Source organism: Xenopus laevis, chromosome 4S (genome assembly GCF_017654675.1).
Source record: "Xenopus laevis strain J_2021 chromosome 4S, Xenopus_laevis_v10.1, whole genome shotgun sequence".
Lineage (NCBI taxonomy): Eukaryota > Metazoa > Chordata > Amphibia > Anura > Pipidae > Xenopus > Xenopus laevis.
Window position 1 is genome coordinate 23,638,599 of NC_054378.1, and position 26,638 is coordinate 23,665,236.

The window sequence follows — 26,638 nt, forward strand, 5'->3', positions numbered from 1 at the left end:
TAATCAGAAGGCTTTTGGTTCAAGAATCCAAGACAAACATAATTATATCTTAAGAAAAAATAATGGGAAATGTAGTAAAGTGTCTTCTACAAAACAACCACCAAAGGTCACGCAAAGAAAAGGTATTTCTTGTGTTTAATCCTAGATGTTATTAAGAGAAGCCTACAGAAAATGAATGCAGCTTTACAGTGAATGATTCAATTTCTGCACAGCTTCTGGGATATTCAGATGTTTATTCAAACAGGCCTGTGTCCCTACCAATTCTTTAAAATCTAACCTGTTTGAGCTTCACTAATTCTCCCACAACTCTGGACAGTTATGGAGCGCTGCCCTATGTTATAGAAATGGTTTCACTTGTGGAAAAGCGATTACAGTGCACCTGCTCTATAGAGTGTTCCAGTAAGTGCTGCTTATAATCTTATTTCTCTATTGTCTGCTTGGGGGACACAGGGACAATGGGGTATAGCTGATGCAACTAGGAGGAGGACACAACAATAAAAAAAGAATAGATTTAGCTCCTCCCCCACTGGCTACATCCCCCCAGCAGGCGGAGCCCAGGCCAGTTTGTGTTGTGTCCTCAGGAGGTTAGGACGTTTCATCTAAACTCATTTTTATTGTTTTTCTAATGCTTAAATTTTGTCATTATATTGACAACAGGGGATGCCCAGGACCTTTACACTGAGTAGAGGATCCACACTGGCATCCCCCAGGGGATCTGTCTCCGGGGTCCAATTGTGTTTTTGTGACTATCCAGCTTAAACACAACCTCCTTCCCCCCTCAAGTGGAGAGGAAGCTGGCCGGATGACAGAGGAGAGCGGTCGGGGAACACGTGAGTATTGACACTTCTCTACACCCGAGGTTCCCCTCTCCTAAGAATACCCTTCTCCACCTTTCCGAGTCAGGTCATTCAAAATTGGTGCCATTTTCCTCCCACTGCTCTTTTCCCCTCAGTAAACTAGTTAGTGACTCCTCTCATGTGGCGCCATTTTTCCTCCCACTGCTCCGCTTCAGTGAACCAGTGAAGCCTCTCATGTCTTGCACTGGGAGCCAGTGGAAACAGCAAGTACAGCCGGAAGGTGTAGGAAACAACACCAGCTTAGACACATGGGGAGAAGGTTTGTTACTTGTGCTATTCGCTTTTCACGCCATCTTTCCTCCCACTCAGGGATCCCCAACCTTTTGAACAAGTGAGCAACATTCAGAAGTAGAAGGAGTTGGGGAGCAACACTAGCATGAAAAATGTTCTTGGGGTGCCAAATAAGTGCTGTGATTGGCCATTTGGTAGCCCCTATGTGGATTGTCAACCTACATTGAGGCTCTGTTTGGCAGTGAACTATAAAGATCAAATTGGGAGCAGACTCAGTAAATACTATGAAGACGCATACCTGGAGACCTCTAGTGACCAAACAGAGGTAGAATCTACAAATACAAAGAATTTTTCTCCAAGGCATGCTAATTAGTAAAAAAAATATATTTTATTCACATCAATTGTTAAAAAGCATCAATAGTATACCCTCTAACGCCTAACGCGTTTCATGCTTACCCAGCACTTAGTCATAGGCAGAATCCTCCTCTGTTTGGCAGTGCACCTGGTTTTTATACAACCAAAACCTGCCTCCAAGCCTGGAATTCAAAAATAATCACCTGCTTTGAGGTCACTGGGAGCAACATCCAAGGGGTTGGAGAGCAACATGTTGCTCACGAGCTACTGGTTGGGGATCACTGCTCCCACTGCTCCACTCCCTTCAGTGAACTACTAACACCTCTCGTGACTTGCACTGGGAGCCCGGGGGGAACGGCAAGTACAGCCGAAAGGTGTAGGAAACAACACCGGCTTAGACACTAGGGCAGAAGGTTTGTTACTTGCGCAACTCAGTCTCACCTAGCAGTGCCATTCTCTACTGTCACACGCCTTGTTCTCACGCGAACAGCGGCGTGCCCCCTACACACGATGGCCATTTTAGAAATAGGTCTGAAGCCTCCGGGGCACTGTCTAATGCACACATAGTTCAGTCAGAGCCAGCGTTCATCAAATCGAGCACACAGGGGCGGACAGAAGGGTATTTTGTGCTGCTATCAGCAACAGACACTACAGGAAAAACCTGCTCCTTTCCTTCCACTGGCGCATTGCCACTGCAGTGCTTAGCTAGAGCAGGCCTTCTTGGTTACTGCTACTTCCAGAGGTCACTAGCTATTCGGTGGGAACAGGTACCTACCGCCAATATTTTTTATGCGGTAAATGCAAACCAGGTTTTTTTCACGCATGTCCCACTGACCTACAAACATTGCCATGCCATGGCCCCTAGTGATGGCCTTTTCCCCAAGGGAGCCGTCTTAACTAAATAAAATTGTCGTTTGCCACAAGCCCAAAAACGTTTGTCCTATGGGCATAAGAATACCATTGCACTAATTGTAAGCCAACTACTATGGTGGGTACAGGGACAGCACCCACAGACATATTACTCTCTGATGTACAGGCCACTCCTGATCACCTAGCACAAGGAGGCGAAGAGTAAAAGAATTAAACTCCTACAAGGGGCAAGCCACGAAATTGGAGGCCCCCCTCTGACGAAGAGAGTGATGGTGTCACGCCTTCCTAAGAACACAGCTCCACCGGTTCCAGATGCCTCATCCCTAGGATGTTACGGACAAGAAGCTGGATGGGTTACTACATTCCAGTTGTTCAGTCTCAGGCCCAGCCTGGACACAGCATGGTTCAGTAGACTCCACGAAACCAATAAGGACCGCTTCAACTCACCACCACTTGGCTGCTCTCCCGTAGTGCCGGGTGCTCAGTCCGCAGCGCCCCCACTGCTAACAATAGATACACGAACAGGAGGACGGCACTCTGGTAAAAACAGGTTGTTATTGCTGGGTACTGTAGAAATACATAGGCCTTACGCGTTTCGGGAACACCTTCCCTTAATCATAGGCTTCAGTAGATCCTGCTCAGAGTTGCTACCTGATGTAATTCAGTAATTATAACATTGAGCATCAGATATTATGGAGGCAAACAATGGCTTTTGTGGAGCATCACTGGATACCACCCAAAGTATAATCCTAGCATCGGCAAGGGTGGTGACGGATCGCAGATCTCTCTGACTCAAACTTCTGCAGAAATCCACTTACGCCCATACATAAGGGAAAACTACTGTTTGGACCTGACCACCCCATTCATCCTCGGGAAGAGGCCGGCAGGCAGGTAAGACCAGGTTGGCTTGGCAAGGTCGCAAACCCTTCCTCAAGACCACAGACAAGCCCTCCTCAGCAGGATTGTCTACCCACACAATCTGACCACTCGCTCCAGTCCCATCTCGAAAACGCATCAAGGGCTACTACTCAAACCTGTTCTAGTCCCTTAAAAGGGAGGAATGCTTTGACCGGTCCTAGACCTCAAGGAACTGGACAGGTTCATCTGACCATGAAAATTCAAGAGGGAGTCAGTCCACTCAGTCATCACAACGAGGTCATCTGCCGATTTCCCGGTCTTCCTCGACATAAAGGTTGTGTACCTACATGTACCTATTCTTCCTTCCCATCAGAAAATCTTAGTGTTCTCGAATGTAAAGGGAGCAGCCACTGAAGTAATTCGAAACCCAGACATTTCAATCACTCTGTACTGGGTTGTCCTGTTAATTAAGGCACCCTCAGAGATTCAACAGGCCCTTCATTCTACAAGATCTGGGGTGGTGCCTCAGCCGGGACAAGTCCTCTTTGATCCCCAGTCAATCAAAGAATTCTCTCTGGATGCACTTCAGCACAATAACTATATGGGTAGTTCTCCCTCACGAGAAGATATACTGTTTGCAATCATTAAGTCTCTGCTTCAGAAGCCAGAACACACACCTGGTTATGCATGAATGTCCTTTGGAGCATGATCTCCATAGTTGAAGCAGTTTTTTCTTTTTGTTCAGTACCAGCTTGATGATCCGCAATGAAACATCCTATCTGCCTGTAAACTCAACGCTTCTTCATATGATTCAACTTCCCAGCTAGATATAGTATTCTCCTCCGGTGGCCCTGATGAACCAACATGTCCTTTGGAAAACCTCTTGGAAGCTCCCAATGGCACCTACTGACAACAGATGCAAGCCTATCCAGTTGGGGCGCAGTTCTGCAGGGACGCACAGCAGGATCGGTGGGACCTGGAACAGAGCAAACTATCCATCAACCTGATTACACTCGAGGCGAATGGTCACTGATGGAATACATCTTCATCAAATTATCAAGGATGCGGAGAGTATGGGAGGTGGATCTCATGACCACCAGACAGGATAGGAAAGTACAGAACTTTTTTGGAAGGTACTGGGATCCCCAGATGCTCTAACGCCAGACTGGAACTTTCAGCCCACCTACGCCTTCCCTCCTCTTACTCTTATCTCCAGAACGATCAGAAGGCTACAAAGAGAACAACACTTATTTTCATAGTTCCCAGGTAGCCATGTCAGTCTGTGGTTTTCGGACCTCCTCAACCTCTCAGTAGTGGATCCCTGGATCCTTCCTCCACTACTGGACCTCCCCTCACTAGGTTCCGTCCATCATCCAAAATCATAAAGCCTCAGGTTGACGACATGGCTCTTTAATCACAGATCCTAAGACGTAAGGGTTGTCCGATGCAGTGGTTGAAGTAATGCGAGCAGCCCGCAAACCTGTCTCTGCAATGGCTTACTACAGGGTTTGGCACACATACCAACAGTGGTGTGCTCAGAAGAACCCGGGTTCTGAAAAGCCATGCATTACCAACTTTCTAGACTCCTTACAGGAAGTCCTACCCGTCGGGTTATACTTAGGACTTCTTAAGTCACAGGTTCTACCTTGTCAGTTTTCTTCCAGAAGCGGCTGGTTTTCTACCAGATGTAAGAGCATTCCTTCAGGGACTAACTCATATAACTTCACCACATTCGAGCACCCGCTCCTACATGGGATCTCTCCTTTGTGCTGCGAACAAGAGACACTATTTCAACTCATGATTTTCATCTCGCTGCAGTTTTCTCACTTTGACTGTCTTCCTGACAGACATCTAATCAGCAAAGAGAGTTCCTGAACTCACTACCTTATCGTTCAAGACTCTCAATTTTTCATATTCCTTTCTGACAGAGTAGTAGTCACGGCCGGCACCCAATACCAGAACAAGTGCCAAGCACCCTGGTCTCTGCTTCACCAGTAGTGTGACCACCATTGGGCTTCGGGAGGAGCCCTCAGCTTACTTGGGTGCCACCTGGACTTAATGAGGGGTACAAGGCGAGATGTTCTGGCTGGCAAAGGGGCACGGCTGGAAGCAGAGTCTTTTGGGCCGAAGGTCACGGTACAAAGGATTAGGCAGAAGGATGGTCAGACAGGCTGGGTCGAGGCAGGCGGATATCAGAATCGTCAAACAGGCAAAGGTCAAAACCGGTTAGTCAATCAAGGGGTTAAGCAGGAGTGTTGTCGTAGGCAGGCAAGGGTCAGGATACAGGCAGGGTCAAACACAGATAATCAGATCAGAATTTCAAAAACAGACGCACAAGGCTCAGGAAAACCACTAGAACAAGTTCTATCACTGGCAAAGGGCTGTACACTGAATGGCCCTTAAATAGCTTTCAAAATTCACGCCAAACGTGCGCCAAAAGGTGCTGGCGCAAACACGCCAGAGTGCCTGCACCTTTAAGAGGTGCGCCGAGCGCGCCTTAGAAAACAACATGGCGCCGGCGCTAAGGACCATGCGGCGGGCGTCCCCGCCGATGGCTCGGCGGCCAACCCCGCCGCAAAGGTATTTTTCTTAAAGTAGTACTGCAAACAGTACCGTCATTCTCCCCAAGTAGTTATCGACCTTCCACCGAAATCAGGACATCACCATTCCAACCTTCTGTCTATCGCCTTCCAATGCTAAGAAGGTGGCACTACATTCACTAGACCCAGTCAGGGCTCTCAAGGTTAGCTACACAGGATCCAAGTCATAAGCAGGTTGGATATGGGCTAAGATGTTGATGTTGGGCTAAGATTTTTTGAACGCTTAATGCCTCATATCTGAAGCAGGCAGCAGGGGGCACTGCACTACTGTATAATCATTTTACTTTGCTATTTCCCAGCAGAGAAAGTTGAAAGGGGCATATGTACAGATAACTTTTTATATAGAGCTACTTGTAAACACAGCAATGTACATTTGTATAATATAGTAAAAATACTATCCCTCTGTCCCTAGATTTTCTTATGTCAATTTAGAAATACAGAACTCTCTGAATCCATGTTAAGCATTCATCGATTATAAGCAACCAAATACCCAGCCTGCTGCTCTGAGATTCTTCTGCCCAGCAAAGGATATAAATATATATATATTCTATATATAAATGCTCTGCATGTTTCAGGTGCCAATGATCCTTTAACGTCTCTGCTAAGCAGTGGCGGAACCAATGGGGCCCGCATCCCTTAAGTAATTGCATATATTGGGGCCCACATCCATTAAGTAATTGCATGTATTCATGTGCTCCGTTCAATAGAGCGTTGCCCATGATATCACAGTTCTGCAGGCCTTAGTCCGATTGGACTGATTGCGTCCAATCGGACCCTGTGCCCCTGGTGGCCCTCCCACACCTTCTCTCTGATTGCATCGCCTTCACTTTATTTCTTTCTGTGAGGTTTGCTTTTTCTCCTGCACCCATTCCCTCCGTTCTTAAAAAAAGAGAGAGCAGCGATTTGTAATTAATGATCCTTCATTATTACAGGGGCCAAATGTCACGCCATTACATAAATAAACCTGCCCGTAATAGAATTCTTTTAGTGCTGTTCCAATGGATGCTTATCTGTGTTGTGTCTCCCTGTCTGCCTGCTAAATCTGCGGTAATAGAAAGCATTAGACTGCAGGTCGGATCGTAGGCTTTTCTAAATGCAGAGTTGAGTCATGAGGATTTCAATAAGATAACATGAGCACCTACAGTCATGCACCAATTCACCTATTGCTTTAGGTTGTGTATGTAATGTAACTGGCAGAGAGGCCTTGCACATGCCCCCCATATTGTAACATTAAATGGGTGGTTCACCTTCAGGTTCACTTTTAGTATGTTATAGAATGGTAAATTCTAACCAACTTTTCAATTGGTCTTCATTTTTTTCCTTTAATATTTTTTGAGGTATTTCTCGCCTTCTGAGTTTTTACAGCTTTCAAATGGGGGTCACAGACCCCCTCTAAACAACAATGCCTTGTAAGGCTATACATTTATTGGTATTGCTACTTTTTCATTCAGGCTCACTACAATTTATCTTCCAGTCTTTCACTCGAATGAATTTATAGTTGCTAGGGTAATTTGGACCATAGCAACCAGAGTTTTCTCAGAAAATCTCTGTCTGCGCCATATTAATGTTAATGTAAAGGTGAACCACCACTTTAATGCTGCACTGAGTAACCCTTGCCATTAACACAGTAAAAAATGTATTTCAGACTCCTGTGCTTATATCCTTTGAGTACAGGTATGGGAGCTGTTATTGAGAATGTTCAGGGCCTGGGGGTTTCCAAATTTAACTGCTACTATGACATTAGGTCAGTAATGCTGTGTTCTAGCCCAATGCACGGGGGTCGCGAGGGGTGGTAGGGGTGCCCATTTGTAAATTTACATACCAGGGCCCTTAGGGGTCTAGTTACGCCACTGCTGCTAGTGCCAGACATGCAGCTTTATTCCTTAACATAAAAAGCCTTAAAGTGTGTCTTTAGGGGTACAAAGTGGCTGCAGCTCCATGAGTGAGTGTCAGCTGAAACAGTCACTGGGCTGCACTCGCCTGTTGCTCAGGACATGTCTAGTGGTTGCATTGTTCACTTTGGGCAGCATTGCCATTAAAGGAGAACTAAAGCTTAACTAAATAAGTAGGCTAGAATCGTTGCACATTATGTTTTGGGCTTCTGTACCAGCCCAAGGCAACCACAGCCCTTTAGCAGTTCAAGATCTGTGTCTCCAAAGACGCCCCCGTAGCTCCCCATCTTCTTTTCTGCTGATTCACTGCACATGCTCTGTGCTGATGTCACTTACTGAGCTTAGGGACAGACTCACAATAAACAATACATATAGAATCTAAATGTCACAATATAAGGCTGGTTAGTAATTAATACAGATAATTACTACATGGCAGCACAGAAACCAGTGCAACTAACATCAGAAATTAATAATCAGCTTTCTAGCATCAGCTTATATTACCGGTCAACCTCAATTTTTGCTGATAATTTGCGACGACCCCTACGCTTAGCTTCTCAACAGCTGCTCAGAGCCCACTGAGCATGTGAGTGTCACAGACACTTTCGAAGATGGTGACCCCCTGTGACAAGTCCTGGATCATTGCTGCTATTGACAAGCTGAAACGTTAGGCTGGTGCAATAAGTTCACTATATAAAATGTCATTTTTAGCCACATTCATTTTTAAGGTTTAGTTCTCCTTTAAGGTTAGCAATCAACTGTATCCTCAGTTTAAACCAGAACAACTTTCTCCTATTCTCATGCCTAGGTGTGTTTTACCCCCACTGTCATCCATGCATTGTAAATGATAAGGATATTACATTTCATCTCCATGAATGGACTGAGATTTATAACAAACCCTGTCATTTTAAATACACAAAGGCCCAATATAAACCTCTGGCCAATGCAATATACAGTCATGTGACAACAAATTCTATTTATTGACATCACTAGGAACAGTTTATAGAGATGTATAGGTTTATATGTGGCTGTTGTGTGTAAGATTGCTGTTACAAGTGACTAGTGATGGGCGAATAAATTCATATGTCCGAAAAGTCGATTGCGTCAAAACCGGCGCTCCTCAAAATGATTTGGCTGCCCATTGACTTTAACACCGGTGTCAAAATTGACACAAGCATCCGAATTGACGCGGGAATCAAAATTGACATGGGCGTCGAAATTCATTTTACTTGAATTTTTCTGCAAAGCGAAACGGGATCAATAAAAGACATTTAAAGGGTTTTATATCCCATGATCCCCGGCGCAGATATTATTTAAAGTATGGCATTCATTACAGTGCAGTGTCTGACTGCCCTCCATAGCTGAAATGGGGTCACAGGGGGGTAATTTTAAATTTTATTACTGAAAAAGATTTAAATAGATTTAAATAGTGATATATACTTATTCAGGTGGGGTTTTAATCACTGCAGCTGTGACTTACATTAAATATCTTGCGCTACTTTCCTGTAGTGTCACTCTGGGAATATTTGCCTTTCACTAAAGAAAAATACTGTACATACAGGACAGACATATTATTTGGTGGTTTAAAAGGCAAGTTCACCCAACAGTGATATTTTATATCCGTGTTACCAAGGCTGTGAGAATTGTAGTTCAACAGCTGATGGGTTGGACAGCTTTACCTAAAAGAAATGAATGTTGGCCCAGGGGCCCCATCGCAATTAAAGACAACCCTGAGTAGTGTAATGGCAATCGCAAAAATTAGTGTTTGGCAGACTAAAGACTAGAATACATATGTGAAAGGTAAAACTCTAGACTAGTGATTGTGCAGGTCTGCCCAGAACCCCTGGGGACCTGCGGATTGGATGGTTTTGGCATGACCAATTGCCTTCAAAGACAGGTGACGATCCATATTCACATGTTCACAAACTCTTTACACTGTCACAGCCCTACTAGTGATTGGCAGGTCTCATTTTTATACTCACTCTCCCACTGCCCCCTCTGATGACATTAGTTCCGGCATTTTTGGGGTGATGGCTCGCCACAGCTTATATGGTGGTTGATCTGCTTAGTCTTGCAACATTGTGATAGTTTGGCCAGCTGGGCAGCCAAGTAATATGTTTGCCTGTCTAGGAGAGCCATCCCCCCTTTCCCACCTTTCCCATCAGCGTTGACCCCCAAATGAAGGTTTTGAAAATGGATTGTAGTTTAGTAAAGAAGATGCCTTTGATCCACACTGGGGCCTGCCAAAGGATGTAAAGTATTTTTGGGGCTAGGACCATTTTGATCAATTGGATCTTTCCGACTGGTCCTACCTTAGATTGTCCCATGCTCTGCACTTCTCTCTGACCATCTGAAGCAGAGTAGTGACATTTAGGTCCAGGTATCTGAAGGGGCAGTGCTACCGTAACACCAAGATATGTAAACCTATCCACCACCTCAAATGGGCAGTCTGCAGTCCCCCGGGAGTAAAGGGTCTACAAGAAACAGCACTGATTTAGTTAATCTAGTCTTTAATCCCTCCACCTCCCTGAATTTCTGAGTGACTGCAACCAATTGCTGTAGAGAGTTCCCCCTGTCCCCTAGGTATATTAAGGTATCATCAGCATAATCTTTTCGTGTACTCCGCCCACCTGGAAGCCTTGTCATTTATGCTAATGGAGACGGCGGGAGCAGCATATAACAGGCAACCAACGTAGTGAAGTGGGGGCCTATGTTGAACCTCTGCAGGGTCTTCCATAGGTAAGGTCATTCGACCGTATTGAAGGCATTGGTTATGTCGAGCACCGCCCTGGTTGCTAGCCCATCCGTTTTTAGGGTCAGATTAATAAATAGCCGTCTGATATTGTGGGCTGTTGTTTTGTTGGGTATGAACCCTGTTTGATCAGGCTTAACCCACATGGAAATGACCTTCCCCATGCTGCGGGCTAGAACTTTCGCTAGTATTTTCACATCTGCGTTCAATAGGGAGATGGGTCGGTATGACTCTGGGAGTCGCTAGAATTTTCACATCTGCGTTCAATAGGGAGATGGGTCGGTATGACTCTGGGAGTGTGGGGTCTTTCCCTGGTTTCCCTATCAGGACTCTAGTGGCCTCATACATCGAAGCTGGCAACCGTTGCTGTGTCGTAGCAGCCTGATACACCGATAAGCATTCAGGGGCTATTACCTTAATATGTCTCTTGTAGATTTCTATGGGTAGCCCATCTGCACCTTCTGCTTTACTGGGGAAGGAATTAATTGCTTCCGTAATTTCCTCCACCATTATGTCCGCATCCAGGAATTGGCTATATTCCAGCGGAAGTGCTAATACTGTATATATATAAATGTAAGTGCTTTGTTGCTGTTATTATTTATTTTTTTTTGTTCCACCCTGGTTTCCTTCTCCCCCCCCATCTACCTAATTTAGTTAATCTGGTACACCCATCATATATGCTTGCCCCTTCAATTCATGCTGGGGTGGATCGATCTCCCAACATCAGCTTGGCTACAACATGCCTAACTCCCGGTATTTTCTGTTTCCGCAGCCCCGTGTCCCAGTCCTGTACATTCAGCCCATGCTAGAGTCCAGTATTGTAGGCCAATGGTATAGTCCACCTTATTAGTCTAGCATTACAGTCCAATGTTCTAGATCAACTTTGGTGCCCAAAATTGAAGATCAGTAAAATAAACCAAATTTGTAATCCAATGGTGCCATCAAACTGGGGTAGTCAAGTTTTGTAATCCATAGCATAGGCCGCCTTCTGCCTGGAACGGGTTATAGTCAGACTTAGGGGTCGGTTCCTGCCCCAGCAAGCCTGAAAAGCTGATCATTGGTATTCTCCAGCGGCTTTCCAATAGGTCTTCCAGTCATTTTCTTTCAGAGTATCACCTTATGTGGGGTTGTCACGGGGAGGGTATGCTGCTTCGCCTTGTCCCCTACTTCCTGCCATCCAGCCAGTTGTTTATCTCTTGTGGGCTGGTGAAGAAGAGGGTTCTGCCATCAGCTATGACCATCAGTCATGGCGTATTCAAGCTTGGCCTCCTGGAGTCGCCTTTTGGCTTCAAAAAACTTAGCCCACTGCTTTTGTACCTTAGTTGAGAAGCCAGCATAGATTGATATAGTATGTGCTTGGTACCTAAGTGGGCCTTTGTTGCAGGCTAGCTTTAGGATGCTGTCCCTGTCTTTGGCATTTAACAGCTTGGCAATAGGCGTCCTGGCTGGACCCCCCAGGGGTGTGGGCCTGGAGGGAATTTTATGGGCCCGTTCTATGGTGAATGTGGTGGCCAGGTTAGGCGTCCCCAGTACCTCTTTCAGCCACTCCTCAAGTTTTCCAGAGCAGTACCCTCCTCGTGTTCCGGGAACCCCACAAATCTGAGGTTGTTCCTACTTATTCCTATTCTCTAAGTTGTCCGCCTTATGCTGAGACTCCATGAGAGCTTTGCGCAGATCCGGGACCGCGCCGGGTATATTCGGCTTGCGCAGTTTCTGCATGTCCTGCTTTATTATTGACAGGTCCAGCTTTTATCTCCAGTTTTTGAAGGAATGAGTGCGGTACATGCCTCCTTAGATGCTCGGATCTTGAGTAACAGGTCCTGCATGGTTGGTTCTGCTGCCGATGGTAACCAGGAGCACGCTCCATGCTGCGCTGCTTCTTCAAGCTCGTCACCATCTTGGACGTCCCAACTCCCCCTGCATAACGATCAAACCGGTTAGCTACTTCTGAAGCTCGTTTCTGAGCCCGGTTTTGCCTCATTATTGATCGCTGTGGTAGAGGGGCTCTCTGGTCGCAATACCGGTCCGTGGCTGCTCTGGTATAATGCAGTATTTACAAGGGTATAGGCCTGGGCAATGGAGCGTTCAGCAAGTGCGTCTCCTCACATCGGCTGCTGGCCACGCCCCCTCCCACTTTGCCACATTTAAACTGTTTATATATGGCATCCCAGGTTTTGCATACATGTCAATAAATTACCAGCCATCATAAAGGTGTAGGTGCCCAAATGACTCATCCGCTAGTTTATCCCTTTCCAAAATGAAAAATCTGAGCTGGAACAAATATGAACACTATGTGCTGGAGGATTGGCTAATTGGGAAAACATCTAGCTCTCCCTTGTCTTTGTAATCTGTTATTCTTTATCTTCCCTTCAGACCAGTGCAGTTACCCATCTGTAGGTTTGGCCAAATTGCCATATGTTTGTCCACCCATTATCACAGTACTAAGCCTTTTCTATGGCCAGTGGTAGGTACCAAATGTTGGTGCTATTTATTAAGGCCTTGGCTAATGGATATCTTTTTATCACATAGAGTGCATCAAAATATGGCAGGACATCTATACGGCCCAATCCATCCATGGAACTCGTTAATGCAACCACTCAATTTGCTTTCCCTTTTTCAACAGCAGTGTGTCGCTGGCCCTATCATTGGGTAGCGCGAAAAACTGAACCACCGAAAAAACTGAAGTCCCCAATTGCCGAAGTCACAAAAAGAGCTGAACTACAGAAGCCGCGAAGAGACTCGAAGTCACGAAAGAGCTGAACTTGAAGTCCTGAAGCAGCGGAAAGTCCCAAAGTCACTAAAGAGCCAAACTTGGAGGTCCCGAAGCCACGAGTTCAGTTCTATTGGACACCAATGTATGTGTTTAATTTCTATAAAAGCCCTAGCCACCAATGTATTATTTAATACCTTACAGGGCCCTGCCACCAATGTTAGTTTTTTTTTTAAATATTCTCTGGGGCCCCCGTTTTTTTTTTTTTTAAACTTGCAAGAAGGGCCCTGGTGCCAACATTTATTTTTAATTTATGGGGGGACCTGACCACCAATGATTTTTTAAAAAGCTTTTATGTGGGTCCCTTGCACCAATTTTTTTTTTTTTTATAGAAAAGGGCCCCAGGGCCCCCCATAAAAGTTTTGGTTTTTTTTTACATATAGGGGGGCCCTTACTATCAATGGCTTTTTATAACTTGTGTGTGGGGGAGTTTAGCATTTTAGCACTGATGTCTGTGTGGTCTTTTAACTGTGGGGTGGGGTTTGTGAGGTGGGCGTGGCTCAGGGGCCCCAGAAATTTTTTGTTGAACTGGGCCCCTTGATTTTTAATTGCGGCCCTTGGGATGTCTGCTGCTTATATGGAACACACCAGAGAGGGTCTATGGGACAGAGCCTATAAAGTTGTCCTTTTTAAACAAGGATGCACCAACTCTGGGATTCTGTCTGGACAAACCCTAGCACTTTATACAGGGTTTAGATTTGGACTATTTGTTGGCCACATTGAAGTCGTGTGAGTTTTAGGTACTGTTAGGAATGGGTTGACAAATCCAAGCATGCTTAACAAAGGTGCTACCCATAAACCGCAAGGGCTTGGCCCTACTTGCATTTGTCACATGTGCCAGTAAAATTTCTTACATTCTTTATTGTGAGGGCGCCGATCTCTCCATCATTGAGCACCGGGCATTTAAGAATCAGAAGGCCAGGATGTGCAGGTTTGGGTTTGTTCCTATATAACTTTAAATTAAAGTGCCAGAAGGTTCGGATCGTATGCGGGTTGTGAGAGGACAGGTGCGGGTTATGAGTGGACGGATGTTGGTCTGCTTTTTGTCGACCCGGACTTCACTAACAGTGATGATCTATAGGAAGCTCCGATAAAGAGGCCTCACTACAGAGGAAGCAGACCCTGGAGATACAGCGGCACCGTAAGGCCCTAATTCATATACAGTTTCAATAAATGATGGTAAAACAAGTCAACCTCTAAACATTTTGGGGGCCTTAAAAATAATTTGCTGTGGGGCCCAGTAATATCTAGTTACGCCACTGAATATAGTATTCACTATTACCTACAAGATTGGGGGGATGTGATTTTCAGTTATGTTATATGTCTCCTTTAACTTCCCATATATACGCCCAGCATAAGTCATATCCCTCTATAGCAGGGCTGTCCAACTGGCGGCCTGCGACCCCCATTTAAATGGCCCTCCACATCAAAGTCTGCCTGCTGTGTCTGTTTACCATTTGTAAGATTTAAAAGGTATCACTACAGAGATTAACTGGCCCTGCGTTGTTTAAACATCAAATTCAGACTAATCCCCTGTATTGTTCACACCTGTGATCCCCCTTTATTGTTCACACTTGTGACACCTCTAGTGTTCACTCCCCTAAAACCTGTACTATTCACACCTGAGACCCAGACTGAAACTGCCCACATTGTTCACCTGTTTACACTTTATTCAAAATGCTAATGGTGCACCAGCACTGTCACTGTATGTAGTACATCTTAGAGTAGTCTTGATTTTCCTGTCTCCTGCTCTGTTCTGCCTTCCCTATGCTCCCTGTGTGTGTCATACTTGCCGGCTCTTTGCACCCTGTGTTTGCCATACTCTGCCTGACCTATGATCCCAATGGAACATAAGCCTGGTATTTGTTCTGGGGGTTTGTTAGCATTTGAAAATTATTGTTAGGGGCCCCTAAGGTGTTTAATCATATGCTGGAGAACTGTATTATACACAGGGGAAGGGGAGGCATATGGATTTAAGGGTAGGTCTTAATAGGACTTAACTTTGTTCCCATATGAGTGGCATCCCTGCTGGTGCCGGGCCAAGGTAGTTTGGCACCCTAGGCAAGAGCTTCAATCAGTGCCCACCCCTGTCCTGCATTACCATTTACCTCCTTACAATGATGGTTTTTAAATAAAGAAAGCAAGAAAATGTGCAATACTTTTCCAGTTATATTACTGCGCCTTGTACCTGTACCAGCAAGCCCAGCAGCCATCCATAATAAAGCCCCCCTGTACCTGTGCCAGTAGCCATCCATCATACTGCCCCCCATACCTGTACCCTTCAAGCTAAGCAGCCATCCATCATACAGCCCTTCAGCAGCCATCATATTGCCCCCAATCTGTTCCTGTGCCAGCAGCAGCAGAAAATAAATCTGATCACATCAAATTGCCCCCAAGTATTTATGTACCTGTCCTAGAGAGCTGCCTACCCCTAGTTCTGGCCCTGATCCCTGCAGTAAGCACTAACCATCTGCTTTTTTGGTGTGCTATTAATGTGGACATGGTCTTGCAGTAAAATGAGTGTGGTTTAAAGTAGGTATGGTCTAAAAACAGGGAGTGGCTAACATTGGCTTCCATTATCGGCCCTCCACTATGTAGATTAGAAAAATTCCGGCCCTCTGTACCATATCAGTTGGACAGCACTGCTCTAAAGTATTGCCTAAGGGAAGCCACGTGGCAGCCCCAACCGACAAATTCAAGTAAGCACAGAATTAATGCTTTCATAGATCACATATGCAAAACAGATTGTATGTATCAAAACTATTGTAGATAAAAACAGGATTTTGGGGCAGTTTAGGAAGGGTGTTTCAAAAGCCTCAATTTCTTACCCCAAACTTAGTATCCACCCATATTTTCATGTGTTTTCTCCTTCACGCTGTATTACTTGTGTGCAGAAAGATCAGTGTTTCAAACACCTCTGTGTTTCTTTTTATGGTCTTAATCAGAAATGTAGCTATAGGGGCACAGAACTAGTAACTATAATGTAGATTTGGGAAGCACTGACAACAGCAGGATGACTGTAATTAAGCTTGAAAAAGGGCCTGTGAGCCCGAAACATGTCCTGTGGATGCACAGTAAAAGCTTAATTGCAGTTATCCTGCTGTTGTGACTGCTTCCAAAATCTACATTATATTGTATGAACATCCTCCCAAACATTAAAGGGTAATTAGAGACCACTGGGTGCTTTTATGGTCACTAACTAGCCCAGGCTTCAAAACGTGTGTGTTATATAGTTGTAGATCAATGTAATAATGCAGTCTATAACCACTTTATACAGTGCCAGCTGCAACAAGCGCATTTTCATAGGCCACTCATTGAAGTAGTGCTTCTTCACTTTCATCCTGGGGCTGCCTCACTTGGGGCCAGCTGGGAACTTCTGCTTCAGCTACCAGGTCACTTCACAGGGGCGCTCATCCCAGCGCACTCTTCCATTTGGATTGCACGCTATATAGTTCAGGGTATGCTCACCTGGTCTAGCCCGCTTCTCCCTGCTATTAAAGGTGATTGGTCAATGTAGCTATCTATACCCTGTCTACCTCAGGAACCACCTCTTAAAGGTACAGAAACAGTGTATCACTCAAGCTCTGCTAGAGCTCATTCAAAGTACTGTATGCCTACTGAAGTGAAGGAAAATTGGCTCAGGACCTTCTTTGGGTAAAGAGAGCTGAGGATACGGGCTTTCCTCTTTCCTTAAACCTAGTGCCTACTTCACTCTCCTCTGGCACAGGCCAGCCAAGGTGCAAACACAGACTCAATACCAACAAGTAGAAGCAGTTTAACGTAAAACACATACTGCACACCTTTCGTGTTTACAAAGTCTCCTATGACAGCTATTTGTTTTGAACTCTACCCATTCTTTCCAACCGCGACTTTCAAACCCTGCATGTGATATGGTGAGCTGGCCAAAAAAAGGTAGGTTATGGGAGAAGGGGCTGGTGGTAGAGTAGACGCCTGCCAAAAACCTGAGCATCCCCTATCAGACATTGAAGCATTACACAAATCCTAAGAACAAATCAGTAAATGTTTCTCTGCCTGGTCGCTGTGAACCCCACAATATGAACCCCCATGTATTTTAAAAGGGGAATGGATTTGACACATATAAATGTATAACCTGTGTGCCACAAATCCAAAGGATTCCCCTATACCTCTGTAATGCAAATGTATTCTGTGCATTACTGCTCACCTACCAATATTTTGTGTTAATAGGAGAAACAACTACATAGTAACCCTACAGGGATAGATTTAGGCTTTGTATCCACACAGGCATCTTCACATCTGACAATGAAGATTTTGTTGTGCATGTTAACCTTCACTGATTTGGGCTCAGGTCTGAAGAGTTTGCTCATGTGCATTATATTCCCTATGGGGATGGTACCTGACCAGCTATGAAAGGGAGAGTGGGATCCATTCTTTATTCTGAATACGGCTGCAACATTTCACAATTTAGATATCCTTAGGGCCTTAAATACATTCATAATTTTGTCTTGTGCTTTTATAACGTTTTAATCTTACTGTGATACATTCAAGTGTTACTAAACCCTGAGTTTATTTTATTAATTATTTTCCTTCTCTTCCCCAGCTTTTTGATGCGTGTATGTACCAGCAGGTGCACTGAGCATTCAGCCTTCATACCATGATGATGAATGGTGGGAGAATGCAAAGAATACCTATTATAAACAAACTCTCCGGGCCAGTGTGATAATGCTTGGTGGAGCAGCCATACCTGCAGTAGGACTGGTGTCACTCACAGGTACTGAACCTTTCAGTGTTTCTTTATTGCAAGCCATTTTTTTACTCCCTCCCCCTCTCTAGTAAAATAGACAGACCAATACCAGGAATAAAAATACACACAGCGACACGGAAGTTAATTAAATATGTAATAATTTATTTATTATTGATAAAAATGAAAAAACTACGCTTTTTGATCCTGAGGAAGGCAAAAAACCTCTGAGAAACTAGAGGAAAAAATTCCTTCCTGACTCCTTAATGGCAATCGGATTTGCTCCCAGGATCAGCGCGTCATATATAATTAAGGAAAATAGGGTAAGGGAAACAGAAAGGAATATGGCAACATACACATGAGCACCTTTTAGGCTGCTAGGTGAACTCTGCATTCTGTTCCATTCCTTTGGAAACCACACAGCCTGCAGGCCCGGCTTCTACAGTCTGAGTGATGGAGTCAAAAAGAATGCAGGGTCTACCGAGTGGCTTAAGGGGACTTCTGTCTATGAAACCATATTTTATATGGAAAGGGGAGGCACCGCTGGTGTAACTGATTTAAAGGGGGGGGTCACCGCTGGTGGTATGGTGGAAGGATAAGAATAGAAAGCAATATGGCAGCATACACATGAGCCTCATTAAGCTGCTTGGTGAATGCTGCATTCTATTCCATTCCATTAAACCTCAGGCGCTCACAGACCCCGGCGTCTGCACACTGAGGGATGGAGTGAAAAAGAATGCAGGGTCTACCGAGTGGCTTAAGGGGGCTTCTGTCTATGAAACCATATTTTATATGGAAAGGGTAGGCAAAGCTGGTGTAACTGATTTAAGGATGGAGGTCACCGGTGGTGGTATTAGGGTGGAAGGAAAAAAAATACAAAGCAATATGGCAGCATACACATGAGCATCATTAAGCTGCTTGGTGAATGCTGCATTCTATTCCATTCCATTTAACCCCAGGCAGCCCACAGACCCCGGCATCTGCACACTGAGGGATGGAGTGAAAAGTAATGTAGTGTCTACCGAGTGGCTTAATGGTGTTCCAGTTCATGATACCATATTTTATATTGAAAGGGAAGGCAACTCTGGTCTAACTATTATTGAAAGGGGATGGTCACCGCTGGTGGTATTATGGAGGAAGGATAAGATATAGAAAGCAATATGGTAGCATACACATGAGCATCATTAAGCTGCTTGGTGAATGCTGCATTCTATTCCATTTCATTAAACCCCAGGCAGCCCACAGACCCCGGCGTCTGCACACTGAGGGATGGAGTGAAAAAGAATGCTGTGTCTACCGAGTGGCTTAAGTGCGCTCCTGTCTATGATACCATATTTTAGTTTGAAGTAGGGGAGCACCGCTGGGGGAGCTATGGTGGTAAAAGGAGGTTCAACTCTGGTGGAGCTGTGGTGGAAGCTGGTGGAGGTGGAAGGAGGAGGGGCACGGCTGGTTGAGCTGTGGTTCAAGTGGGGGGCACCGCCGGTCCTACTGCAGAGGAAGGAAGGGAAATATAAATCAAGATCTCACGCTGGTGATTTTGGCATTGCAGGTTGATCCTGGAGCTCTACATTGCGGTATAATCGAAGTCCCCAAAGGCTTCCGCAATCTCCTTTTCCATGGCCAAGGAACCCTCGGAGGGAGGAGTTAGAACTAGATGTTGATCTTTATCCTCGGAAAGTCTAACATCCTCAGGTATGAACGGGGGCTGCATTCTTCTCTCTAGCAAAGCCATCCAGTCAATGCTCTGGTTAATAGACAATATAAAAACATTTATTATTAATTGTTACTTAGCATACTTAAACTTTTATTTTATTTAAATATGTTTGATTAGCATATAAACATTGGGAGTTCATCTGTACCTTTAGGGCTAGTCCACACGAGGAGATTCCGCGAGATTTTTTCTCCTGGCTACTAATTCCCTCGTCTTTTGAGCGACTATCTCCCCGAACTGCCTCAGCGGGTTTCCCCATAGGCTACAATGAAAAGTCGCCTGCGCTAATGCACACGCGGCGATTGCGTTTTCAATAGTCGCCCAAAGTTGCCTCAGTGCCGAATCTCCACGTGTGGCCTTACCCTTAGTTCATTTCTGTAGCTACCAAAAGTTGACTGAAAGATGAACTTACTCGAAAGAAATAATGATGCATAACATCACATGCATCTTCTTCACTTGAGCCCAGCCGCTTCAATGGGTCCCGCTGTAAGAGCTACAAAGAAAGAGAATGACCTCAGAAACATTAGCAGATAAGCTATGTTGCAGCGCTGTGTGACAGTTAATGGCTATAAAGGCTAATACACAGTTAGACTGCACAAATTGAAAGGAAATGATTTAAGGGATGCAAGGATAGTGCTACCTGTTCATGAACTACTGGTTAAACCACAGCTTGCGCCCTTAACTTACTGAGTAACTTACCCCTGATATTAAGTTGACGGCATCCGCTGCCAGGAACGTCGGGACGACTAAACCAGTAGATGGTCTCAGCATTGGTTTCTGCAATGTGGAACATAAGAAAGTTCTCTGTTACTATAGTTTATAGAACTAATCAGTTGTAAGTGGCTAAGAAGGCTTCAAAACCTGTTGCTACATACATTAAGGGGGTTTGTAAGGATAGATTGTAGTGGGCATATCTTAGCATACCATTCCCTACAAATGCAATCAATGCAAAAATGCTGCCACACAGACAACTTATTGCTCTGTGGCTATATGTAACTAATATAGCTGATGCTTGATGTTATTAAGTTAATAAACAGTTGCCTATTCCGTCCAGTTATTAAGGTTTCTACTTACCTCCCCAACTAGCATTTCGTATATTACAATGCCCAGAGACCACCAGTCGACAGATCTTGAGTATGGCTCCCTGGCGAGGACTTCTGGAGCCATGTAGCCAAAAGATCCTTTTAGGCTACTTGTTCGCCCTTCGTAGCCAATTCCTGAAAAAAACAGTTATTGTAAGTAAACGGATGATCATTTGGGGCTTATTTATCTGTATCGACTCTCAGTTTAATAATTTTTAGTTTGATAATGAAACTGGGTAAAATATTGTCTGTGAAAAAAAAGTTTTCAATATAGTCAGCCAAAAAATGTAATCCATAATAGCTGGAGTAAACCGATGTCTAACGTAACAGCCAGAACACAAATCACTATGTTGCGTCTCTCTCTAACTTTTTAGCCAGTTGGCCACTAGTTGCTGGGCCACATTAGACACATACAGTAACTGTTCAGCTTTCTTTTCATCCTGACCTGCATGCTCAGCAAACAAACTGAACATTAAGTGATACTAATCAATGGGGCATATGCCTAACAGTTGGCACCCTCCAGTGATTTCACCTTTTCTTTCCTCCTTTAATCTGCTCTGCTAAAGCATAACTTAGTAGGAAAAGTTCACTCTCACTTTCTCATAATATGAAACTACAAATGTCAGTCACTTCATGAACCTCAATAACATTATGTGAAACTGAACCTTTTGATTTGTTAGTTTATGAGAATCCTTACCGTCTTTGCTCAGCCCAAAATCAGCCAGTTTAACGTATCCACTGCTGTCTAAAAGTAGGTTTTCCGGCTTGAGATCTCTGTGGTAAAACAACAGCAAAAGTTAGCAAAGTACAACATATTTGGGACACTATGACAAAAGGGGAAACAATTAGTGATGTAACGTGAATAATACAATTAATTATGTAAAATATAAGGATATTATAAGTCACTAAGTAGATCCATGGCCTTTTAAAAGCACAAGGCTGAAGTTCTCTTGCTCTTGTGGTCATGCTCTACGGGGGATATTAATATTGGCTTCTATTCTTTTGTCTGATATGTTTAGCAGTAATGCTCCCTTACATTTTATATTGCAAAATGTTTCGTGTACATGAAAATAATAAATATACTTACCGGTGTATGATGTCATTTTCATGTAAATATGAAATGGCCATCAGCGTGCAAGCAGCATAGAACCTGCAAAGAGAATCCCATCATTAGGTTATTGAATACATAGTCATATATTTGTTAGTGTAGTGTATCTCTGTCTAAATATTACTGGCTCGCTGTAAGTCAAGAGACCCACTTACTATCATGGTATGTTCTGCATGCAGCTCCGCTTAAATAAATATGTTATGTATTTCCAAATAATGATGTTTTCTTACATCCTCTTGCCTTTGTCAGATAAACAAGGAGCCAGACCCTGTATACTACTTACTGTATGAATGGCACCCGCATGACTCTAGGTAAAGGTTAATTTGTACTTACATAGCTCTTGGTTGTTCAAATGCACTTTCCCTCTGCAAGTAGCTCTTTAAGCAGCCGCCAGCAACGTACTCCATCAGAAAGAATAGATGGTATTCTGACTGGAACGTGGCGTGGATATCCACAACGAAAGGGTGGTCAGCAACGGCGAAAGCAACCCGTTTCTCTAGCAAGATCCTGAATATTAAAAGCATTCATTGTCAGAACAAGGGACATGGGTAAGTAACAAAGCCAACCATGCTAAAATGATCATTTCCATAAACTGACCTTTCAATGCCCCTTGAGGAGGTGATGCTCTCCTTTTTCAAGATTTTCAGGGCATAGGATCTTTTGGTTGCCGCGTGTTCAACAAGGAGAACCTGGAATAAGAGAGAATCTCAGGAAATGCAGGAAGATACATGCAGAACATCCATACCCCTTTCAGAGAACTGCAAGAATCGATCCATACTTGCCCCCAGCATTGCAAGGTAACAGAACTAACTGTTTAGCCACTGTTCTTGCATGTGCCAATAGTCATCCTAATTATGGATTAAGTTTAATATTACCTTGGCAAATCCGCCCTCGCCTAGGAAACCACGTTGGTTGAAATCTTGCAGTCTGTAGTTGGTCAACTGCAAAGCTCTGAAAAAGAAATACCCAACATGAAACTCATTTTTATTTCAAATGAAATGTTAATAGTATCATCATGTGCAGGTTGCATCTTACTGTGGGTCCTTTGTCACTTCCAGTGGACATCCTTCTGCTGCATCAGGTGGAGTTGGGCTGATGTTTTCTTCATCCACAGATATCTCACTATAAGGAAAAGTAAGTTTGTTATTTTGCGTTTCTTTTTAACCTTAGCCGATTCATTCTCCATAATCCTCAATAGCACAGCACCCCATAGCCATAATTCATAGGTGGCTTTGTGCTATTGAATTATGTATTGTGTAATCTCCCAGCCAAAGTGCAGGTGCATATTACCATCTGTCCTCTTCTGTGCCAATCTAATACTTTACTTTAATCAGAAGAATAATCCTGTTATTGTGAAGATTTTATTTGATGAAAGTATGGGGTAGGGATTTAATCTGGTCTCTAATAAACTCCACAATATCCTCACCTCTCCGATGGCTCTTCAGGCACCTCGTCTACCTCTGGCACTGGTTCTTCAGTGGATTCGTCATGTTGATGCTGCAAACAAGGGACAATTGTGCAATGAATGAATGTGGCATCACATGGATATGATAAAAGCAATGTTTATGTTCTGGCCAAGAAATGAATGGCATCAGTATAAAATACTCACTTCGAAAGAATCACTGGCAGGTTCTGAAACAACCTGAACCTCAGGTGCGCTGACCTCTTCTGCTGGGAGGTTTACACCAGTGTCACTAGCAGTCTCCACTGCTGCATCTAAAGAGACAGTAAATAAACATAGTGAATGAATTTTCAAATATAAAAACTTTCTTGAACCTAAGGCTTAAGGATGTTTCTTGATTTGGTAAGATGCTATTAATAATCAGTGGTTTGAAAAGTACATGCAAAAGCCATACAATTCATCTATAGTTCTGTGGGGTTTAGTCTAATGTCCATGAAGGGGTAGTGGATGGGATGTTAGGATGACACACGTTACCCCATATAATGCCAATAGAAAAGAGGCTAGAGCCTGTTGTGACTCACCTGGAACATGCTCTGCTTCCCTCCGAACTATCTCCTCATTGAGCTTGAGGAGAGAGGAGTAAAGGGCTTTCAGCCTCTTCTCACTGCTCTTCCTCAGCTCCTTCATCAGGGCTCTGGTCTTTCTGTCCTTGGTGGCATGGTACAGATTTTCGGCCCCTGCTGCTATCTTCATCTCCTTCTGGATGACTCTCACCAACTCCTCCTTCATTTCTGAAAGAGAGACACCTACCTGGGGCTCACAAGCATCAAGAGACTGTTTGATGTCGACAGTCTATAGAGAATGGGAAACAATTAAGAAACAATGGTTAAGTGCTTGTCACCCATTCCAATTAGAAGAAAAGAGTTTCCTCCTAATGGTTAGAAGGGTTTTTTTTACAGTCGAATTCTCTCCCTGAATCAGTGGTACAGGCTGATACATTAGATAGCTTTAAAGGAGAAGGAAAGTTAAAAAAAATAACCTCCCTCTTTCTCTTTGCCATTATCCCCCCTCCTGAAACGCCGCATTGAGAATTGCAATGGCTTTACAGTTTTGTGCACTTCCATTCCAAAATGTTTCTATAGTGTAAGCTTTGGCGCCTCCATTTTCAAATTGCCTCCCTGAGCTTTGTCTCTAGTGCGCATGCGCCTCTTCTGTGACCCTGTGGTGTAACCAAACAAGCACACGCATACGTCGCTACACAGTGATAAGCATTGGTGTCGCATCTATAGTGCACATTGAATAAGCCTGTAAGTGCCACAATATATTTTACAGACCCGAACGCTGGGTATATTTGCGTGTCCTCTGTTCCTGTGCTCGCTTCAAAGCTTCCCTTTGTTACCAGGCAAAGGGGAACATCAATCAAGGTGGAGTAAATGCAGGTAGAGAGAGAGAGAGTTTCGGGATGACGAATGGGCAGATCACGTGACCCAAACGTCATCTCTTCTCGGGAAGACGGGAGATCATAGTGCGATTGCGCAGGGCTACTCTTAGACGGATTGCGCATGCGTGTGCCCTGATTAGAAGGATTTATGGACTGGAGCAAAGACATCCGTTTCTGTGCAGCTTGCCACTTATTTGAAAAACGATTACAGCGCAAGAATGAATGAAAAACGGAATGAAGAAATGCTTGCTGGTAATAATATTTACATTTTATGGCCAATAATTAAAGCTTTATTTTATTTTAGACTTTCCTTCTTTAAGAAGGAGTTGGATGGCTTTTTAGCAAGTGAATGAATACAGGGTTATGGGAGATAGCTCATAGTACAAGTTGATCCAGGAACTAGACCAATCACCATTTTGGTGTCAGGAAGGAATTTTTTCCCCATCTGAGGCAAATTGGAGAGGCTTCAAATGGGGTTTTTTGCCTTCCTCTGGATCAACTGGCGAAAAAAGTCAAAAGGTTGAACTTGATGAATGTGTGTCTTTTTTCAACCTAACTTACTATGAAACATATTTGTCATGAACATCAGAAAAACTGTTTGTCAAATGGGGTTATGAAATATTTCTTATAATCTGAGGAATTTTCTTTTCTATCTGTTGGTAAGGTCTCTAATCGTCAGGCATGAAGCGACAGCTTGATATTTCCATCTGCCTTACCTCAGAATGCCGGTGCCGACGCAAGATGCCAGAATGTCCGGCACCCATCTTGACGCTCCTGTATGAGAAAAAAAAAGGTTGGTGTAAGTGGCTGCTTCAGTGGAGATAAAGAATACAACTGTTTGTAGCTGCTGGTAAACTACAAGCTCAAGACAAGCACCTCTCTGTAACGTCACTGCTACACATCTGAGCAGGTAGGAAGTTGATATGGGCAAAGTAGTCATTTTATGACATTTTCACACTTCTTATCCCCATTGGTTTAAACCAGTACTAGTATTATTTCTTTTCAGCCCATCTACTATTCATGTCCTAATTTTATTTCCAAACTGGTGTGTGGTTGTTATGGTAATTAAACTATAGCAACTAGACAACAGCTGCAAAAGTCTTTGAGTGTCCAAAACAAAACATTTCAACTCTTCCTTTTTCCTGTTTAAATTCTTCCTTATTCCCATTTATAATTACACATTGTAATAATGCCACCTACATGGCCAGTTAGTGTTATTTGGGGTATGTGCTTATTTGCTGCAGGTTTACCCCTAGAATTGTAGAAAGTTAAGTCCTGCCCTGCGGTCTCTAAGCCGCTGGCTAATAAATATATGGGAATATTGAATAATGTCTGGATCTAAAACTATATTGAGCAACATGGCAATGTCTACAGCCAAGAGTGATACCTTACACATATTATAGGGGGAATAATGCTGCCAAGAAAAGGTAGTTAGAATTGTATTGTATAATGTCAGGATCTGGGCTGGCTTGTGATAAGACTACAGATCCCATCATGCATTGAGATTCATTGTCCTATTAATGCAGAGATCGCTGCATGTACCCAATGTGCCTGCTTCCCATAACCAGCTGTGCTATGATTCGTGCTCCTGCACCATAACACAATAATTCCTAATGCTAGGCATTTGTTTCTTCTGCCATTTGCTACTTTTGTTTCTATTGCAGCCCTTTCTTATATACAGTAGAACCCCCATTTTACATTTTTCAGGGGACCAGAAAAAAATATGTAAAATCCAGATAAATGTAAAATCAGGGAAATGTATTATGCATAAAATACAAAAGAACAATGTAAAATAAGGGAGAACTTAAAAACAGGGCATGTAAAATGGGGGTTCTACTGTATCATCCACACTAGTGCTGATGCTAGTGACAGTTGCTTTTGACAGTTGGTAGGATGAGTGGGACCCTAGGCGTCAAATCACAGTTGACATTTATAACTAAAGAGAGGCTTAATAAAAGTTCAAAAGTATCAATAAATATACAAGGAACATGAA

General features: G+C 43.8%; 3 protein-coding genes across 15 annotated transcripts in view; 1 reads left to right on the top strand and 2 right to left on the bottom strand.

Moving 5' to 3' along the window:
* The window catches only part of LOC108702811 (phosphatidylinositol glycan anchor biosynthesis class U protein), a 149,474-nt gene that overhangs the window by 101,552 nt on the left and 21,284 nt on the right, over positions 1-26,638 (top strand). For 11 of the 13 annotated variants that reach the window (XR_005960850.1, XR_005960846.1, XR_005960849.1 and 8 more), the window contains 8 exons: positions 13,035-13,266; positions 17,761-17,931; positions 19,451-19,593; positions 20,699-20,847; positions 22,052-22,350; positions 22,442-22,599; positions 22,861-22,936; positions 25,310-25,555. The gene's annotated coding sequence lies outside the window, so the exon portion shown is untranslated. Of the gene's footprint in view, positions 1-13,034; positions 13,267-17,760; positions 17,932-19,450; positions 19,594-20,698; positions 20,848-22,051; positions 22,351-22,441; positions 22,600-22,825; positions 22,937-25,309; positions 25,556-26,638 lie in introns of all 13 variants that reach the window. The other 2 variants (XR_005960840.1, XR_005960841.1) reach the window with 2 other exon arrangements.
* Positions 19,466-20,686, bottom strand: LOC121393201 (serine/threonine-protein kinase N2-like). The gene is made up of 3 exons (XM_041561068.1): positions 20,312-20,686; positions 20,025-20,105; positions 19,466-19,645 (listed from the first exon to the last, which is right to left on the bottom strand). The coding sequence occupies exons 1-3, from the start codon at positions 20,381-20,383 to the stop codon at positions 19,466-19,468; spliced, it is 333 nt and encodes a 110-aa protein (XP_041417002.1). The 5' UTR covers positions 20,384-20,686.
* LOC121403674 (serine/threonine-protein kinase N2-like) lies at positions 20,528-25,409 on the bottom strand. The gene is made up of 12 exons (XM_041591476.1): positions 25,362-25,409; positions 23,786-24,056; positions 23,412-23,518; positions 23,229-23,299; positions 22,838-22,924; positions 22,678-22,753; positions 22,400-22,491; positions 22,136-22,309; positions 21,782-21,844; positions 21,392-21,468; positions 20,687-20,829; positions 20,528-20,542 (listed from the first exon to the last, which is right to left on the bottom strand). The coding sequence occupies exons 1-12, from the start codon at positions 25,407-25,409 to the stop codon at positions 20,528-20,530; spliced, it is 1,224 nt and encodes a 407-aa protein (XP_041447410.1).

Excerpts from the sequence above, each read along its gene's own strand:
- LOC121393201 (XM_041561068.1), bottom strand. The coding sequence starts at position 20,383 with ATGCTGAGACCATCTACTGGTTTAGTCGTCCCGACGTTCCTGGCAGCG. Across the intron at positions 20,106-20,311 it reads CCGTCAACTTAATATCAGGG|CTCTTACAGCGGGACCCATT; the intron begins GTAAGTTACTCA and ends CTTTCTTTGTAG. Across the intron at positions 19,646-20,024 it reads TGCATCATTATTTCTTTCGA|AGCATTGACTGGATGGCTTT; the intron begins GTAAGTTCATCT and ends TCTATTAACCAG.
- LOC121403674 (XM_041591476.1), bottom strand. The coding sequence starts at position 25,409 with ATGGGTGCCGGACATTCTGGCATCTTGCGTCGGCACCGGCATTCTGAG. Across the intron at positions 22,492-22,677 it reads GCGAGGGCGGATTTGCCAAG|GTTCTCCTTGTTGAACACGC; the intron begins GTAATATTAAAC and ends CTCTTATTCCAG. Across the intron at positions 21,845-22,135 it reads TTTGAACAACCAAGAGCTAT|GTTCTATGCTGCTTGCACGC; the intron begins GTAAGTACAAAT and ends TTCTCTTTGCAG.